The sequence below is a fragment of the Somniosus microcephalus genome, chromosome 4 (assembly GCF_052327205.1).
Source record: "Somniosus microcephalus isolate GS21.2 chromosome 4, FLI_Smic_1.0, whole genome shotgun sequence".
In the NCBI taxonomy this organism is placed as follows: domain Eukaryota; kingdom Metazoa; phylum Chordata; class Chondrichthyes; order Squaliformes; family Somniosidae; genus Somniosus; species Somniosus microcephalus.
The window spans coordinates 49,487,774-49,505,524 of NC_140990.1; the positions used below are offsets into that span (position 1 = coordinate 49,487,774).

At 49.2% G+C, this 17,751-nt stretch overlaps 1 protein-coding gene across 1 annotated transcript; it reads right to left on the bottom strand.

The window, feature by feature from the left end:
* Window positions 1-218: 218 nt before the first annotated feature.
* On the bottom strand, window positions 219-17,550 carry LOC147118823 (uncharacterized). The gene is made up of 2 exons (XM_085983977.1): window positions 15,387-17,550; window positions 219-708 (listed from the first exon to the last, which is right to left on the bottom strand). Exons 1-2 carry the CDS (start codon window positions 16,467-16,469, stop codon window positions 238-240), a joined length of 1,554 nt encoding a protein of 517 aa, XP_085840103.1. The 5' UTR covers window positions 16,470-17,550; the 3' UTR covers window positions 219-237.
* Window positions 17,551-17,751: the final 201 nt, after the last annotated feature.

Consider the following 17,751-nt stretch of genomic DNA (forward strand, 5'->3'; position numbering starts at 1 on the left):
ATTATAAACTAAACTAATTTCTGATGAGAGTCTCTGAATTAAGGGGAATGATCACAGACAGCACTTCTTAAAGCAGCCCCGAGATCAGAATCAGCATTATATCCAGAATAGTAAACTCCAGCCCAGTTATAGGAGTTATTAACATCAGTTGAAACAAACCCCAACTGTCAGAATGAACATGGTTTAGTCCCAGATGTGATTAACAGCAGCAATAACAGCAGAATCCAACCCCTGCAGTCACTTGTGAACTCGACAGTGTCTCAACAGGTTGGATGAATAAGTGAATCTCATCCCACACTCGGAGCAGGTGAAAGGCCTGTCTCCAGTGTGAACTCGCTGGTGAATCAGCAGGTTGGATGACCGACTGAATCTGTTCGCACACACGGAGCAGGTGAACGGTTTCTCCCCAGTGTGAGTCTCTTGGTGTCTCAGCAGTTCCCTTTTGTATTTAAAGCTCTTCTCACAGTCAGAACAGTTAAAAGGTCTCTTATTAGAGTGAACACGTTGGTGGTCAATGAGGTGAGAGGACTGATTGAATCTTTTCCCACACTCAGAGCAGGTGAACAGCCTCTCCCCAGTGTGAACTCGCTGGTGTCTCAGCAGATCATTGTTGCTTTTAAAGCTCTTCTCGCAGTCAGGACATTCAAAAGGTCTCTTATCAGAGTGACTGCGTCGATGAATTTCCCGCTCACACGGGTAACTGAATCCCTTCCCACAGTCCCCACATTTCCACGGTTTCTCCGTGGTGCGGGAGTGCTTGTGACTCTCCAGGTTGGACGATCAGTTGAAGCCTCGTCCACACACAGAACACGTGTACGGTTTCTCCCCGCTGTGAATGGTGCAATGTTTTTTCAGGCTGTGTAACTGGTTAAAGCTCTTTCCACAGTCAGTGCACTGGAGCACTCTCACTCGGGTGTGTGTGTCTCGGTGCTTTTCCAGTCACACTGATGTTTGAAATCTTTTCCCACAGACAGAACAGACAAACATTTCTCCTTCCACATTCAAAGGCCGATGATATTCAGGTCCTGATGAATCGAGTGACTCTGTCAGATCTTGATGTGATGTTTGGTTTGAGTTTCCCATTTGCAAATCCTCCCCTTCTAATATGCTGTAAAAGCAGTTTTCAAAAGTCTTCACTGTGAGTACAGGATAGAAATTCAGAACAGACAATTCTAGGTGCTGACTGTGGCTGGGTTCAGTTCTACACTCACTGGTTCCCCTCCCTCTCCTCCCCTGAAGGTGCTGACTCTGGCTGGGTTCAGTTCTACACTCACTGGTTCCCCTCCCTCTCCTTCCCTGAAGGTGCTGACTCTGGCTGGGTTCAATTCTACACTCACTGGTTCCCCTCTCTCTCCTCCCCTGAAGATGCTGACTCTGGCTGGGTTCAGTTCTACACTCACTGGTTCCCCTCTCTCTCCTCCCCTGAAGGTGCTGACTCTGGCTGGGTTTAGTTCTACACTCACTGGTTCCCCTCCCTCTCCTCCCATGAAGGTGCTGACTCTGGCTGGGTTCAGTTCTACACTCACTGGTTCCCCTCCCCTGAAGGTGCTGACTCTGGCTGGGTTCTGTTGAATCCGTGAATCTTAAGGTATGGTGTTCTTCAATAAATAGACGGAGACTGCAGATCAACAATCAACAGGTTTTTACTGGATGAGGGTAGTTTAAAAACTAACAGTACAGATGCCTGCTCAAGGCTTATATACAGGTGTGGTCACTGCCGGTACTACAGTATACAGGAGCTGTAAAAGTAGTTCTCTCTTAAAGGTACATACACTACAATTCCTCCCCTTTTAGATTAACAGTACCATAACATTCAAATAACAGTTAACACTTTAACATGCACACTTAACTGAAATAGTCCATTTATAGATTCAGTCTTTGGGGGCGGCTTCCTGATCCTTTCTGGATAGCGCCTTTCCTGAGTGTCTTGTTCTTGGTGCGGAGGCGATTCTGGCCCCCTGTCATCGGTTAGTTCATCAGTTTCCGCTGCTACTGTTTCTGGGGTAGATGCTACCGGTATGTCGGGTTCATCCCCAGGTACGCGAGACATGGGGTTGACTCGTTCCTGTGACGCTAGGATCTGGTCGACATGGCGTCTCACAATGTTTTCCCCGACATCCACTGTGTACATTAGTGGCCCCTGCCGTGTGCATATCGTTCCGGGTTGCATTTCTCTGCTCGGTAGTCGCGGGCCAAGACTGGTTGTCCTACATTGAAGCTCCTTGTCGGCCTCTCATTGATGTGCTGGAATTGCTTATCCTCAACATTTCTTCGCACATTTGGTCTGAGCAAATCCAGACGAGATCTCAACCTTCGGTTAAAGAACATCATGGCCGGGGTCTGGTTGGTAACTGCATGTGTCGCATTTCTGTAGGCTAACAGGAAATTGTCCACCTTATGCTGTATTGGAATGTCATCATCGCACATGGCCCTTACTGCCTTTTTAAAGGTTTGTACGAACCGCTCAGCCAATCCATTTGTGGCTGGATGATACGGGGCGGATGTGTAATGCCTTACCGCATTCCTTCTCATAAATTTCCGAAACTCTTCGGACACAAACTGTGGTCTGTTATCAGAGCAAATCTGCTCTGGCAAGCCGTTCCTGGCAAATATGGTCCATAGGACTGCAATCGTTTTCTCCGTAGTGGTGGAGGACATTTTGATCACCTCTGGCCATTTCGAGTGCGCATCCACTGCTATTAAGAACATTGAGTCCATGAATGGACCAGCAAAATCAATATGCACCCGTTGCCATGGAGAGGAGGGCCACTCCCATGGGTGTAGAGGGGCATGTGGTGGTGCATTTTGGACCTTCTGGCATCCTGAGCAGCTCTTTGTCAGGTCCTCGATTTGCTGATCGATCCCTGGCCACCACACATAAGCCCTAGCAAGGCTTTGCATTTTCACCCCTCCCAGATGGCCTTCGTGAAGCTCATTGAGCACTCTCTCCCTTAATTTGGGTGGAATTACCACTCGGGATCCACACATCACTGTCCCCTGGCATACTGACAGCTGTTCTCTTCTGGATGAGAATGCCGGCAACAGTGAGTCGCCATGTGTTGGCCATCCGTTCACCGTCAAATCATATACCCGAGACAGTGTCGGATCATTTCGGGTCTCCTTCTCTATATCCGCGTTAGTTACTGGCAAGCGTTCAATTATCGACGAATAAAATATTTTGACAGGGTCCACTGCTGGTGCTTCCTCCGCAGTAGGCAGTGGCAGGCGTGATAGCCCATCAGCGTTTCCATGCTGTTTCGTGCTCTTATACTCTATTTCATATTGGTTCACCCCTAGAAAAAGGGACCATCTTTGTAGCCGTTGTGCAGTCATCACTGGAATGCCCTTCTTTGGATTAAAGATGGAGACAAGTGGTTGGTGGTCAGTCAGCAAGGTGAACTTCTGCCCATGCAGATAGTGGTTGAATTTTTTTACTCCCCATACTAGGCTGAGGGCCTCCCTGTCAATCTGGGCATAGTTGCGCTCAGCTGAGGTTAGTGACCGAGACGCAAAGGTTACTGGCCTCTCCAACCTGTCTGGGAATTTGTGCGACAGCACCGCTCCAATACCATAGAGTGATGCATCACACGCCAACCGAATTGGTAGTGCTGGGTTGAAATGGGCCAACACCTCTTTTGATGTGATCAATTCTTTGCACTTCTGGAAAGCTCGTTTACATTCGTCATTCCACTTCCATGGTACCCCCGTTTGCAGTAGGGTGTTCAGTGGGTGTAATACTGTAGACAAATTTGGTAAGAGCTTATGGTAGTAGTTCACCAGCCCGAGGAATGACCTCAGTTGTGACACATTTTCCGGTGCTGGAGCCTTGACTACTGCCTCAATCTTTTCAGGGGACTTATGTAACCCCTCTTCATCAATAACGTGGCCACAATACGAGATCTGCTTCTAGAAAAACTCGCACTTGTGGCGATTAGCTCGTAGCCCATATTCCTTCAATCTAGTGAGCACCTTCTCCAGGTTGGCGAGGTGATCACTGTCATTTTCGCCCATGACCAGGATATCGTCCAAATAACACTGGGTCCCTGGAATCCCTTGCAGGACTTGATCCATTGCCCTTTGCCAAATAGCCGGAGCCGATGCTACCCCGAACACCAGCCGGTTGTATTGGTAGAGACCTTTGCGAGTGTTTATCGTGAGGTATTGTTTCGAGGCTTCTTCTACCTCCATTTGCAGGTACGCCTGGGCCAGATCAATCTTAGTGAAGCGTTTTCCTCCAGACAGCGAGGTGAAAATATCTTCAATCCGTGGAAGCGGATATTGTACCGTGTGAAGGATTGGGTTCACTGTCACCTTAAAATCCCCACAGATGCGGACCTTCTTTGGTTCCCCAGGCATATTACTCAACGACCTCTTCATTACAGGAATGATGGGTGTAGCCCTCTCACTCCAGTCCACTTTGGACAGTACTCCTGAACGTTCCAACCCTTCCAGCTCTGCTTCGACGGCTGGTCGGATTGCATAAGGCACCGGTCTGGCCTTAAAAAACTTTGGGCTTGCATTTTCCTTGATTTTAATCGTCGCTGTTATGCCTTTTAGTGTACCGAGTCCCTCCTGGAACACTTCTTGTGCGTCAGTTAGCATTTTTGACAGTCGTCCAGGTGTGATGTCGTCATCCTTTTTGGCCTCAACCTTCAATGCCTGTATGGAATGCCAATCTAATTGTATCTTCCGGATCCATTCACGTCCTAGTAGTGGTAGTGCTCCATCTGGCAATACATATAGGTCCATTTTTGGTATTTCCTGGCCTTTGTATATCACGTTCACCCTTATTTTTCCTTTGGGGTAGACTTTTTGCCCCGTGTACGTCTTCAAGACAATCTCTGTAGCTTTCAAGGGTATATGTGAGAATAGCCGCTTGTAGTCCCTTCGGTTTATGACTGTTAGGGCTGATCCTGTGTCCAATTCCATTTTCACTTGGACTCCGTCTATCTTGAGCGTGACCCAGATAGTCTGGTGATCCTACATTTTGATTACCTTATGTAGTTTCAGACAACCCAGCTCCTTGCTTCCAGAGTCTGTATCACTTTTCTGTTCGTCTGAACTACTGTCCATCACCTTATGTACCTTTTTGTACTTCTCCTGTGGAGATTTCTTGCTGCTGATTTTCTTCCCTGACCTGCAGACTCTTGCTATGTGTCCTGCTTTTCCACACTGTCTGCACACTTGGTCCTTGAACCAACAATCCTTCTGGTCATGTGTTGTTCTGCCGCAGCGATAACACTTCCCTACTCCATATGACATTTCATTGGTGCCATATTCTTGCGGTCTCCGTTGTATCTCTGCAGCGCCCCGTGCGGCTGCTTCGTGTGATACTGCCATGCTGAAAGCCTTGTCCAGCGTAAGATCCTTTTCTGATAGAAGCCGTTTCTGGGTTCCTTCACTTTGAAGCCCACACACAAACTTGTCCCGTAACGTATCTGCTAGTCCCATTCCAAACTGGCAGTGTTTCGATAGCTTGCGCAATTCCGTTAAATACTCAGCATTACTTTCGTCTTTATGCTGGTTCCTTTTGTGGAACTTAAATCTTTCTGCTATCAGCAGCGGTGTGGGGTTTAAGTTGTCCTGTAGGATTTCCACTATGTTTTCGAAATCCTTATCCACTGGCTTCTCTGGGGTTATTAGGTTTCGCAGTAAGCCATACGTTTTTGCACCCATGGAATTCAACAAAACCAGTGCTTTCCTGGCATCTGGCACTTCATTCGCCTTGCAGTACACCTCAATGCGTTCCACATATGTCGCCCAATCTTCGACTTCATTGTCGAACACAGTGACACTGCCACTCTTTGGCATCCCTGGGTGTGGTTAGACTGTCTAAAATGGCATCTCCCGCGCGCTCTCCCTTCTCCGCTGGCTCAAAATGGCGTCTCCCGCGCTTTCCTTTCTTCCCGCGCTCGCCCTTCTTCTCTGCTGCGGCTTCAAAAATGGCGTTTCCCGCGCTCTCCCTTCTTCTCCGCGGCTCAAATGGCGTCTCCCGCGCTTCCTTTCTTTCCCCGCGGATGCTGCTCAGCCCTTGAGCCCTGGCTGCGCTCTGCGCGTTCTCCTGTGCGCCTCTCTCATTGCCGCCGCTCGGTCCTGAACCCCGGCTGTGCTTTACCCTCTCTCTCTTTTTGTTTTCCGTCGACGCCGCTCGGTCTTCAACCCCCGGCTGTGCCCTGTGCGCTTTACCCTCTCTCTTACCCCGTCGACGCTGCTCGGCCTTTTCTGTGCCGTTGGTCGGCTCCAGCCGCCGCTGTCCGGGAAGGGTCTGCGCTGTACCTGTTGCCAGTCTGTTGCTGGATCGTCGTGGCTGGAGAACCAAGCCCAGCTCTCAACAGCCTCTACTGCGATGTTCACTCTATGCCGGATGACTGGGCGGTTGCTCGTGGTCGACGCCCGTGCTTCTGGCCTCGACTTTCTTCCACCGTCCTCCCGGAGCAAATCCTTGGAAGGAAATGCAGAGTTGCAGGTAGATTCAAATCGACCTCGTCGCCACTGTTGAATCCGTGAATCTTAAGGTATGGTGTTCTTCAATAAATAGACGGAGACTGCAGATCAACAATCAACAGGTGTTTACTGGATGAGGGTAGTCTAAAAACTAACAGTACAGATGCCTGCTCAAGGCTTATATACAGGTGTGGTCACTGCCGGTACTACAGTATACAGGAGCTGTAAAAGTAGTTCTCTCTTAAAGGTACATACACTACAGGTTCAGTTCTACACTCACTGGTTCCCCTCCCTCTCCTCCCCTGAAGGTGCTGACTCTGGCTGGGTTCAGTTCTACACTCACTGGTACCTCTCTCTCCTCCCCTGAAGGTGCTGACTCTGGCTGGGTTCAGTTCTATACTCACTGGTACCTCTCTCTCCTCCCCTGAAGGTGCTGACTCTGGCTGGGTTCAGTTCCACACTCACTGGTTCCCCTCCCTCTCCTCCCCTGAAGGTGCTGACTCTGGCTGGGTTCAATTCTACACTCACTGGTTCCTCCCTCTCCTCCCCTAAAGGTGCTGACTCTGGCTGGGTGTCTGTGCTCTCTCCCCTTGTTTCCAACACTCTGGCCTTCCCTGTCTATCTGTAATATCTCCGTGTTTTGGTGCTGGGCTCTCCCTGACCGTCACCATTTCACAGAATCATACAGCACAGGAGGAGGCCATTCAGTCTATCGTGCCTGTGCTGCTCTCTGAAAGAGCCATTGAATTAGTCCCACTGCCCGGCTCTTTCCTCATAGATTGGAAAATATTCCTTTGGAAGTATTTATCCAATTCCCTTTAGAAAGTTACTGTTGAATCTGCTTCCACCAGCCTTTCAGGCAGTGCATTCCAGATCACAACAAGTCACTGATTTAAAAAGTCTCTCCCCACCTCCCCCCTGGCTTTTTGCCCAATTATTTTAATTCCGTGTCCTCTGATTACCGACCCTCCTGCCAGTGGAAACATCTACTATCCTATCGACTCTATGAAAACCCCTCATAATTTTGAACACCCCTATTAAATCTCCCCTTAACCTTCTCTGCCCGAAGGAGAGCAATCTCAGCTTCTCCAGATAACTGACCCCCCTCATCCCTGGCACCATCTGAGTAAATCTCCTCTGCACCCTCTCCAAGGCCTTGAGGTCTTGTCTAAAGTGTGGTGCCCAGAATTGGACACAATACTCGAAGTAGAGATTTATAAAGGTTCAGCATAACTTCCTCGCTTATGTACTCTGTGCTTCTGTTAATAAAGCCAAGGATCCTGTGTGCTATTTTAACAATTAATTTGTCCTGCCATCTTCAAAGATTTGTGGACACACAATCCCAGGTCTCTCTGTTGCAGCGCTCCATTTAAAACTGTACCATTTTGTTTATATTGCCTCTCCTCTTTCGACCTTCCAAAATGCATTACTTCACACTTCTCTGCATTAAATTTCATTTGTTACATGTCTGTCCACTGCACCAGCCTGCCTATGTCCTCCTAATCGTCACCATTTCTCCTCCATTTACAAATGCTCCCTGACCAGTCCCCATTTCTCCTCCATTTACAGTCGCTCCCTGACCAGTCTCCATTTCTGCTCCATTTACAGACGCTCCCTGACTCACTTCCTATCTGTCCCGGAGTTTGGCGCTTTGTTGAGATTCGGGCCGGAGTGAAACGTGAACCCGCGGGTGGGGGCGGATAATGTTCACTGCTCTTATAATCGGGCCTGGGGCCGCACTCGGGGTGTGTGAAGCCTGCGTCCCCCCCGGGGTTCATTAACCCGCCTCCCTCTGACCTGCTGCAGCCTCGCCACCCGCGCATGCTCACCTCACACTGCCCAACAATCAGCCTCTCCCGCGCATGCTCAGCTCACACTGCCCGACAATCAGCCTCTCGCGCGCATGCTCAGCTCACTCTGCCCAACAATCAGTCTCTCCCGCGCATGCGCATCTCACTGCTCCACAATCAGCCTCCCGTGCATGCGCAGTGCTCAACAATCAGCCTCCCGCGCATGCTCAGCTCACACTACCCAGGTATGTCCTGTCCACAAAAAGCAGGACAAATCCAACCTGGCCAATTACCGCCCCATCAGTCTACTCTTAATCATCAGCAACGTGAGGGAAGGTGTCATCGACAGTGCTATCAAGCGGCACTTACCAATAACCTGCTCACTGATATCCAGTTTCGGTTCCGCCAAGATCACTCAGCTCCTGACCTCATTACAGCCTTGGTCCAAACATGGACAAACGAGCTGAATTCCAGAGGTGAGGTGAGAGTGACTGCCCTTGACATCAAGGCAGCATTTGATCGAGTGTGGCACCAAGGAGCCCTAGTAAAACTGAAGTCAATGGGAATCAGGGGAAAACTCTCCACTAGCTGAAGTCATACCTAGCACAGAGGAAGATGGTTGTGGTACAGCCCCAGGACATAGCTGCAGGAGTTCCTCAGGGCAGTGTCCTAGGCCGAACCATCTTCAGCTGCTTCATCAATGACCATCCCTCCAACATAAGGTCAATAATAGTGATGTACACTGATGACTGCACAGTGTTTATGGCATTTCACAACTCCTCAGATAATGAAGCAGTCCATGCCCGCATGCAACAGAACCTGGATGACATTCAGGCTTGGGCTGATAAGTGGCAGGTAACATTCGCGCCACAGAAGTGCCAGGCAATGTCTATCTCCAACAAGCGAGAGTCTAACCACCTCCCCTTGACATTCAGTGGCATTACCATCGCTGAATCCCCCACCATCAACATCCTGGGGGGTCACCATTGACCAGAAACCTAACTGGACCAGCCACATAAATACTGTGGCAACAAGAGCAAGTCAGAGACTGGGTATTCTGCGGCGAGTGTCTCACCTCCTGATTCCCCAAAGCCTTTCTACCATCTACAAGGCACAAGTAAGGAGTGTGATGGAATTCTCTCCACTTGCCTGGATGAGTGCAGCTCCAATAACACTGAAGAAGCTCGACACCATACAGGACAAAGCTGACCACTTTTTTTTTATTCATTGATGGGATGTGGGCGTCACTGGCTGGCTGGGCCTGCATTTAGTGCCCATCCCTAATTGCCCTTGAGAAGATGGTGGTGAGCCGCCTTCTTGAACCGCTGCAGTCCATATGGTGTAGGTACACCCACAATGCTGTTAGGAAGGGACTTCCAGGATTTTGGCCCAGCGACAGTGAAGGAACGCGATACAGGTCCAAGTCAGAATGGTGTGTGGCTTGAAGGGGAACTTGTAGGTGGTGATGTTCCCATGCATCTGCTGCCCTTGTCCTTCTAAGTGGTAGAGGTCGTGGGTTTGGAAGGTGCTGTTGAAGGAGCTTTGGCGAGTTGCTGCAGTGCATCTTGTAGATGGTACACACTGCAGCCACAGTGCGCCGGTGGTGGAGGGAGTGAATGTTGAAGGTGGTGGATGGAGTGCCAATTAAGCGGGCTGCTTTATCCTGAATGTTGTCGAGCTCCTTGAGTGTTGTTGGAGCTGCACTCATCCAGGCAAGTGGAGAGTATTCCATCACACTCCTGACTTGTGCCTTGTAGATGGTGGAAAGGCTTTGGGGAGTCAGGAGGTGAGACACTCGCCGCAGAATTCCCAGCTTCTGGCCTGCTCTTGTAGCCACAGTATTTATATGGCTGGTCCAGTTCAGTTTCTGATCAATGGTAACCCCCAGGATGTTGATAGTGGGGGATTCAGCGATGGTAATGCCATTGAATATCAAGGGGAGGTGGTTAGAGTCTCGCTTGTTGGAGATGGTCATTGCCTGGCACTTGTGTGGTGCGAATGTTACTTGCCACTTGTCAGCCCAAGTCTGAATGTTGTCCAGGTCTTGCTGCATATGATGAGTCTCGAATGGTGCTGAACAGTGTGCAATCATCAGCGAACATCCCCACTTCTGACCTTATGATGGAGGGAAGGTCATTGATGAAACAGCTGAAGATGGTTGGGCACCCCATCCACCACGTTAAACATTCACTCCCTCCACCACCGGCATACCGTGGCTGCAGTGTGTACCATCTACAAGATGCAATGCAGCAACTCACCAAGGCTTCTTTGGCAGCACCTCCAAAACCCGTGACCTCCACCACCGAGAAGGACAAGGGCAGCAGGCGCATGGGAATACCATCCCTTCCAAGTTCCCGTCCAGGTCACTCACAATCCTGACATGGAAATATATCGCCGATCCTTCATCGTCACTGGGTCAAAATCCTGGAACTCCCTCCCTAATAGCACTGTGGGAGCACCTTCACCACACGGACGGCAGCGGTTCAAGAAGGCAGCTCACCACCACCTTCTCAAGGGCAATTAGGGATGGGCAATAAATACTGACCTTGCCAGTGAGGCCAACATCCTATGAATGAATTTTAAAAAACTCTATGAATTCCTCATCCCTGGGAGCCAATATTAGTCAAAAACTGCTTCTTGGGCATTTCTGACAGTCAATATTAGTGGAGACTGAACCAATCACACAGCTCGGTGTCAGATTGAATTATTCCTCTCTCCAGACTGTAACCGATGAAACTTGTAACACTGAGGCTGAAATTCCACTGCCGTGTGCCGGGGGTGCAGGCAGTGCTGGGCCCAGAGGGAGCAGCAAACTGGGTTCAGAGAGGGCACGCTGGGTTTGCCCTTGACCTGGGCTTTCCATTGAGCATGTGCTGGGGCCCAGTGGGATTTCACTGCTCCGGGGTATTTCTGAGTGTGTCACAGGAACATTAGGAACAGGAGGCGGCCATTCAGCCCCTCGAGCCTGCTCCACCATTCAATTAGATCAGGGCTGATCCGTATCTTAACTCCATTGACCCGCCTTTATTCCACATCCCTTGGAACAATTACCTCACAAAAATCGATCATCTCAGTCTTGAATGCTCCAATCGACCCCCAGCATCCACAGCCCTTTGGGGGAGAGAGTTCCTCATTTCTACTACCCTGTGTGTGAAAAAGTGCTGCCTGATTTCACCCCTGAATGGCCGAGCTCTAATTTTAAGATTCTGGCCTCTTGTTCTTGATTCCAGCACCAGAGGACTCCTCCATGGCCTCCCCTCTCCTTATCTCTGTAAACTCCTCCAGCCCTACAACCTCTGAGATCTCTGCACTCCTCCAATTCTGGCCTCTTGCACATCCCCGATTTTAATCACACCACCATTGGCGGCCATGCCTTCAGCTGTCGAGGCCCCAAGCTCTGGAATTCCCTCCCTAAACCTCTCCGCCTCTCTACCTCTCGTTACTGCTTTAAGACATTCCTTAAAACCTACCTCTTTGAACAAGCTTTTGGTCATCTGTCCTAATATCACCTCATGTGGCTCAGAGTCACATTATTGTTGTTACTCTCCAACCCCCCTCATCCCAACTCCTCTTTCACCTCTACTCTCCAACCCCCCTCACCCCAACTCCTCTTTCACCCCTACTCTCCAATCCCTTACCCCAACTCCTCTTTCACCCCTACTCTCCAACCCCCACCCCAACTCCTCTTTCACCCCTACTCTCCAACACCCCTCACCCCAACTCCTCTTTCACCCCTACTCTCCAACCCCCTCACCCCAACTCCTCTTTCACCCCTACTCTCCAACCCCCCTCACCCCAACTCCTTTTTCACCCCTACTCTCCAACTCCCTCACCCCAACTCCTCCTTCACCCCTACTCTCCAACCCCCCTCACCCCACTCCTCTTTCACCCCTACTCTCCAACCCCCCTCACCCCAACTCCTCTTTCACCCCTACTCTCCAACCCTCCTCACCCCAACTCCTGTTTCACCCCTACTCTCCAACCCCCCTCACCCCAACTCCTCTTTCACCCCTACTCTCCAACCCCCTCACCCCAACTCCTCTTTCACCCCTACTCTCCAACCCCCCTCACCCCAACTCCTTTTTCACCCCTACTCTCCAACCCCCTCACCCCAGCTCCTCTTTCACCCCTACTCTCCAACACCCTCACCCCAACTCCTCTTTCACCCCTACTCTCCAACCCTCACCCCAACTCCTCTTTCACCCCTACTCTCCAACCTCCTCACCCCAACTCCTCCTTCACCCCTACTCTCCAACCCCCCTCACCCCAACTCCTCTTTCATCCCTACTCTCCAACCCCCCTCACCCCAACTCCTCTTTCACCCCTACTCTCCAACCCCCCTCACCCCAACTCCTCTTTCACCCCTACTCTCCAACCCCCCTCACCCCAACTCCTCTTTCACCCCTATTCTCCAACCCCTCACCCCAACTCCTCTTTTACCCCTACTCTCCAACCCCCTTCACCCCAACTCCTCTTTCACCCCTACTCTCCAACCCCCCTCACCCCAACTCCTCTTTCACCCCTACTCTCCAACCCCCTCACCCCAACTCCTCTTTCACCCCTACTCTCCAACCCCCCTCACCCCAACTCCTCTTTCACCCCTACTCTCAACCATTCTCTCATCTTCCATTGACTGTAATGGAAATTGACAGGTGGAACCTGTCAGGATTTTAAATGTATTTACAAATGATTCTAGAGGTTCTTCGAGTTGAGATCCTTCTTTATTCTGTCCACTCAAGGAGTGTGATAACAGACATTCTCCTGTGACTATAGAGCTGGGGTATTGGGTCGTGATGTGTTTACTTGTTCATCTTGTTGACTCTAAAAATTGAGTCTTGTGGTTTCAGACACCAGATAATCAAGCTCACAACAACAGATTGTCTTACACTGACTTTATTAACAGCACTGCAAAAATACAGACAGAGTATAGTTACCTGATTCGGAGAACAGGGATAATACAGTGGATTCAGAGCTCTCTTTTCCACAGGTCTGTTCTAATAAGCTATGTTTAAAGAAATGTTTAGCCTAACATCAGTAGTAGGGAAAATGCTAGAGTCTATTATAAAGGATGTGATAACAGGGCACTTAGAAAATATCAATGGGATTAAACAAAGTCAACATGGATTTATGAAAGGGAAATCGTGTTTGACAAACCTACTGGAGTTTTTTGAGGATGTAACTGGTAGAATAGGTAAGGGAGAACCAGTGGATGTGGTGTATTTGGATTTTCAGAAGGCTTTCGATAAGGTCCCGCATAAGAGGTTAGTGTGCAAAATTACAGCACATGGGATTGGGGGTAATATACTGGCATGGACTGAAAACTGGTTAACAGACAAGAAACAGAGAGTAGGAATAAATGGGTCTTTTTCGGGGTGGCAGGTGGTGACTAGTGGGGTACCGCAGGGATCAGTGCTTGGGCCCCAGCTATTCACAGTATATATCAATGATTTGGATGAGGGAACCAAATGTAATATTTCCAAGTTTGGTGATGACACGAAACTAGGTGGGATTGTGAGTTGTGAGGAGGATGCAAAGAGGCTTCAAGGCAATTTAGACAAGTTGAGCGAGTGGGCAAATACATGGCAGATGCAGTATAACATGGATAAATGTGAAGTTATCCACTTCGGTAGGAAAAACAGAAAGACAGAGTATTATTTAAATGGTGATAAATTGGGAAATGTTGATGTATAGAGGGACCTGGGTGTCCTTGTACACCAGTCACTGAAAGCAAACATGCAGGTGCAGCAAGCAGTTAGGAAGGCAAATGGTATAATGGCCTTCATTGCAAGAGGATTTGAGAACAGGAGCAAGGATGTCTTAATACAGCTACACAGGGCCTTGGTGAGACCACACCTGGAGTACTGTGTGCAGTTTTGGTCTCCTTACCTAAGAAAGGATATACTTGTCATAGAGGGAGTGCAGCGAAGGTTCACCAGACTGATTCCTGGGATGGCAGGACTGTCGTATGAGGAGAGATTGGGTCGACTAGGCCTGTATTCACTAGAGTTTAGAAGACTGAGTGGGGATCTCATTGAAATGTATAAAATTCTGACAGGGCTAGACAGACTGGACGCAGGGAGGATGTTTCCCATGGCTGGGGGGTCTAGAACGAGGGGTCACAGTCTCAGGACTGAGATGAGGAGAAATTTCTTCACTCAGAGGGTGGTGAACCTGTGGAATTCTCTACCACAGAAGGCTGTGGAGGCCAAGTCACTGAATATATTTAAGAAGGAGATAGATAGATTTCTAGACACAAAAGGCATCGAGGGGTATGGGGAGAGCGCGGTAATATGGTATTGAGATAGTGATCATATTGAATGGTGGAGCAGGCTCGAAGGGCCGAATGGCCCACTCCTGCTCCTATTTTTCTATGTTTCTCTATGTTTCTAAGCTGTGACTACACTGGCGATAATTATATTTAACTTGTTTACTACATTATTGACCTGGCCCTGCCCAAACCGTAACAAGGATATCTGTCATTGTTCTGACTGTGACCACAAGGCTGTGTCACTATCACACACACACACTGTCTCCTTATTTCACATCTCCATACACAGACCATCTCTTTACACATCCCCTTCCATCCTCAATCAACGTCATTGAAAAATAGATTATCTGGTCAATATCACATTGCTGTTTGTGGGAGCTTGCTGTGCACAAATTTCCTACATTAGAACAGTGACAACATTTCAAAAGTACTTCCTTGTCTGTAAAGCCCTTTGGGACGTCCTGAGGTTGTGAAAGGTGCGATAGAAATACAAGCCTTTTTCCTTAGATAACAGCAATAGTTACACTGGGGTAAATCTTCAGTCATTTTCTATTACAGGCTCTCTGGAAGGTGTGGGGAGCTGGGACTTGAGAGTAACTGAAGGTGTTAGAACTGAGATAATCTAGAGTTAGAAAGGAGAAAGGGCCCAAAAATGGAACAGTCGGTCACAGGACATCAATTAGTCTCCTCTTACCTTGGAGGAAAGAAATACTCAATGCTGTGTATTTGACATTTATCCAGAATATTAAACTCCAGCCCAGTTACAGGAGGTATTCTCATCAGCAGAAACAAACCCCACCTGTCAGAATGAACATGGTTCAGTCCTGGATATGGTTAACAGCAGCAAAAACAGCAGAATCCAACCCCTGCAGTCACTTGTGAACTCGCTGGTGTGTCAGCAGGTGGGATGACCGAGTGAATGCCTTCCCACAGACCGAGCAGGTGAATGGCCTCTCCCCAGTGTGAACTCGCTGGTGTCTCAGCAGAGTGGATGAATCAATTAATCCCTTCCCACACATGGAGCAGGTAAATGGCCTCTCCCCAGTGTGAACTCGCTGGTGTCTTAGCAGTTGGGATGACTGAGTGAATCCCTTCCCACACACCGAGCAGATGAACGGCTTCTCTCCAGTGTGAATTTGCTGGTGTCTCAGCAGAGTGGATGAATCAGTGAATCCCTTCCCACACACATAGCAGGTGAATGGCCTCTCTCCGCTGTGAATGTGTTGGTGTGTCAGCAGATCGCTTGTGCTTTTAAAGATCTTCTCACACTTAGAACATTTGAAGGGTCTCTTTTCAGTGTGAACAAGTTGGTGTTTAGTGAGACTGGTTAATCGAGCAAATTCCTTCCCACACAAGGAGCAGGTGAACGGCCTCTCCCCAGTGTGAAGTCGCTGGTGTTTCAGCAGGTTGGATGACTGATTGAATCCCTTCCCACACACAGAGCAGGTGAATGGTCTCTCCTCAGTGTGAACTCGCTGGTGTCTCAGCAGAGTGGATGAATCACTGAATCCCTTCCCACACATGGAGCAGGTGAACGGCCTCTCCCCAGTGTGAACTCGCTGGTGTCTCAGCAGGTGGGATGAATTAGTGAATCCCTTCCCACACACAGAGCAGGTGAATGGCCTCTCCCCAGTGTGAGTGTGTTGGTGTGTCAGCAGATCTCTTGTGCTTTTAAAGCTCTTCTCACAGTCAGAACATTTGAAGGGTCTCTTTTCAGTGTGAACAAGTTGGTGTTCAGTGAGGTTGGTTAATTGAGCAAATCCTTTCCCACACACAGTGCAGGTGAACGGCCTCTCCATAGTGTGAACCCGCTGGTGTCTCACCAGCTGGGATGACTGACTGAATCCCTTCCCACACGTGGAGCAGGTGAATGGCCTCTCCCCGGTGTGACTGCGTCGATGAGTTTCCAGCCGGTACAGGGAGCTGAATCCCTTCCCACAGTCCTCACATTTCCACAGTTTCTCCATGGTGCAAGTGTCCTTGCGTCTCTCCAGGTTGTCCGATCAGTTGAAGCCTTGTCCACACACAGAACACGTGTACGGTTTCTCCCTGCTGTGAATGGTGCGATGTTTTTTCAGGCTGTGTAACTGGTTAAAGCTCTTTCCACAGTCAGTGCACTGGAACACTCTCACTCGGGTGTGTGTGTCTCAGTGCTTTTCCAGTCACACTGATGTTTGAAATCTTTTCCCACAGACAGAACAGGCAAACATTACTCCTTCCACATTCAAATGCTGATGATATTCCCTGTAAAAGCAGTTTACAAAAGAGATCACTGTAAGTTCAGGAAAAAAAAATGCAGAACAGATAATTCTAGTTTCTATGGAACATTCTTTCCTCTCTTATTACATAGAATTACATAGATTGTACAGCACAGAAACAGGCCATTCGGCCCAACTGGTCCATGCGGTGTTTATGCTCCACACGAGCCTCCTCCCATCTCTCGTCATCTCACCCTATCAGCATCTCCTTCTATTCCTTGCTCCCATGTGTTTATCCAGCTTCCCCTTAAATGCATCCATGCACTTCGCCTCAACTACTCCCTGTGGCAGCAAGTTCCACATTCTCAGCACTCTCTGGGTGAAGAAGTTTAATCTAAATAGGACTTTCCTGGGCCGTGGCTAAATAGTTGATATTTTCTGATCAAAAAGAGCTGAACTCGGCAGCATTAGTCCTGTTTTGCCTCCTTTGGAGACCAGGTGTACGAGTAGAGTGAGCGCAGTCTTCACAGCAACCGCAATAAAATTGTTACAGTTGTGAAGTTGTGCACTGGACCACAAACAAAGTATATGTGTCAATTATTGTCTGACTGCAATACTCTGATATTTTACAGGTGCTATATAAAGGTAAGTTGTTGTTGGTTTGAGTTTGCAGTGAGTAAATGCTGCCCTTCTCACACCCTGTAAAAGGAGTTTACAAAAGCCATCACTGAGGGTCCAGGACAGAAATTGACAAAATTCTCTCCTCCTGGTTCCAGCCAAGGGAGCCGCGCATGTGCCCTGCTGCCCCCTGAGCCTCTCAAGATGGCGGCCATTACCCCGGGCCTGTCACCGGGAGAAAGCCCCGCAGCTGCCGCCCCGCTCGGGGCAAACGCCCGGCCCAGAGGCTCTTGTTCGGGGCCTGAGGCCCACCCCGGGTGTTTGTGAAGCGGATAATGTTGAGTGTTTTAATAATGGGGCCTGGGGCCGCACTCGGGGTGTGAGCAGCCCGCATCCCCCCGGGGTTCATGAACCTGCTCCCTGAGCTTGGGGT

What these genes read in the sequence shown, in the direction of transcription:
- LOC147118823 (XM_085983977.1), bottom strand. Translation starts at nt 16,469, where the DNA reads ATGGAGAAACTGTGGAAATGTGAGGACTGTGGGAAGGGATTCAGCTCC. An exon ending in ACCTGCTGACACACCAGCGA is followed by an intron (nt 709 to 15,386) that starts GTTCACAAGTGA and finishes GACTGTGGGAAG; the next exon opens with GGATTCAGTTACCCGTGTGA.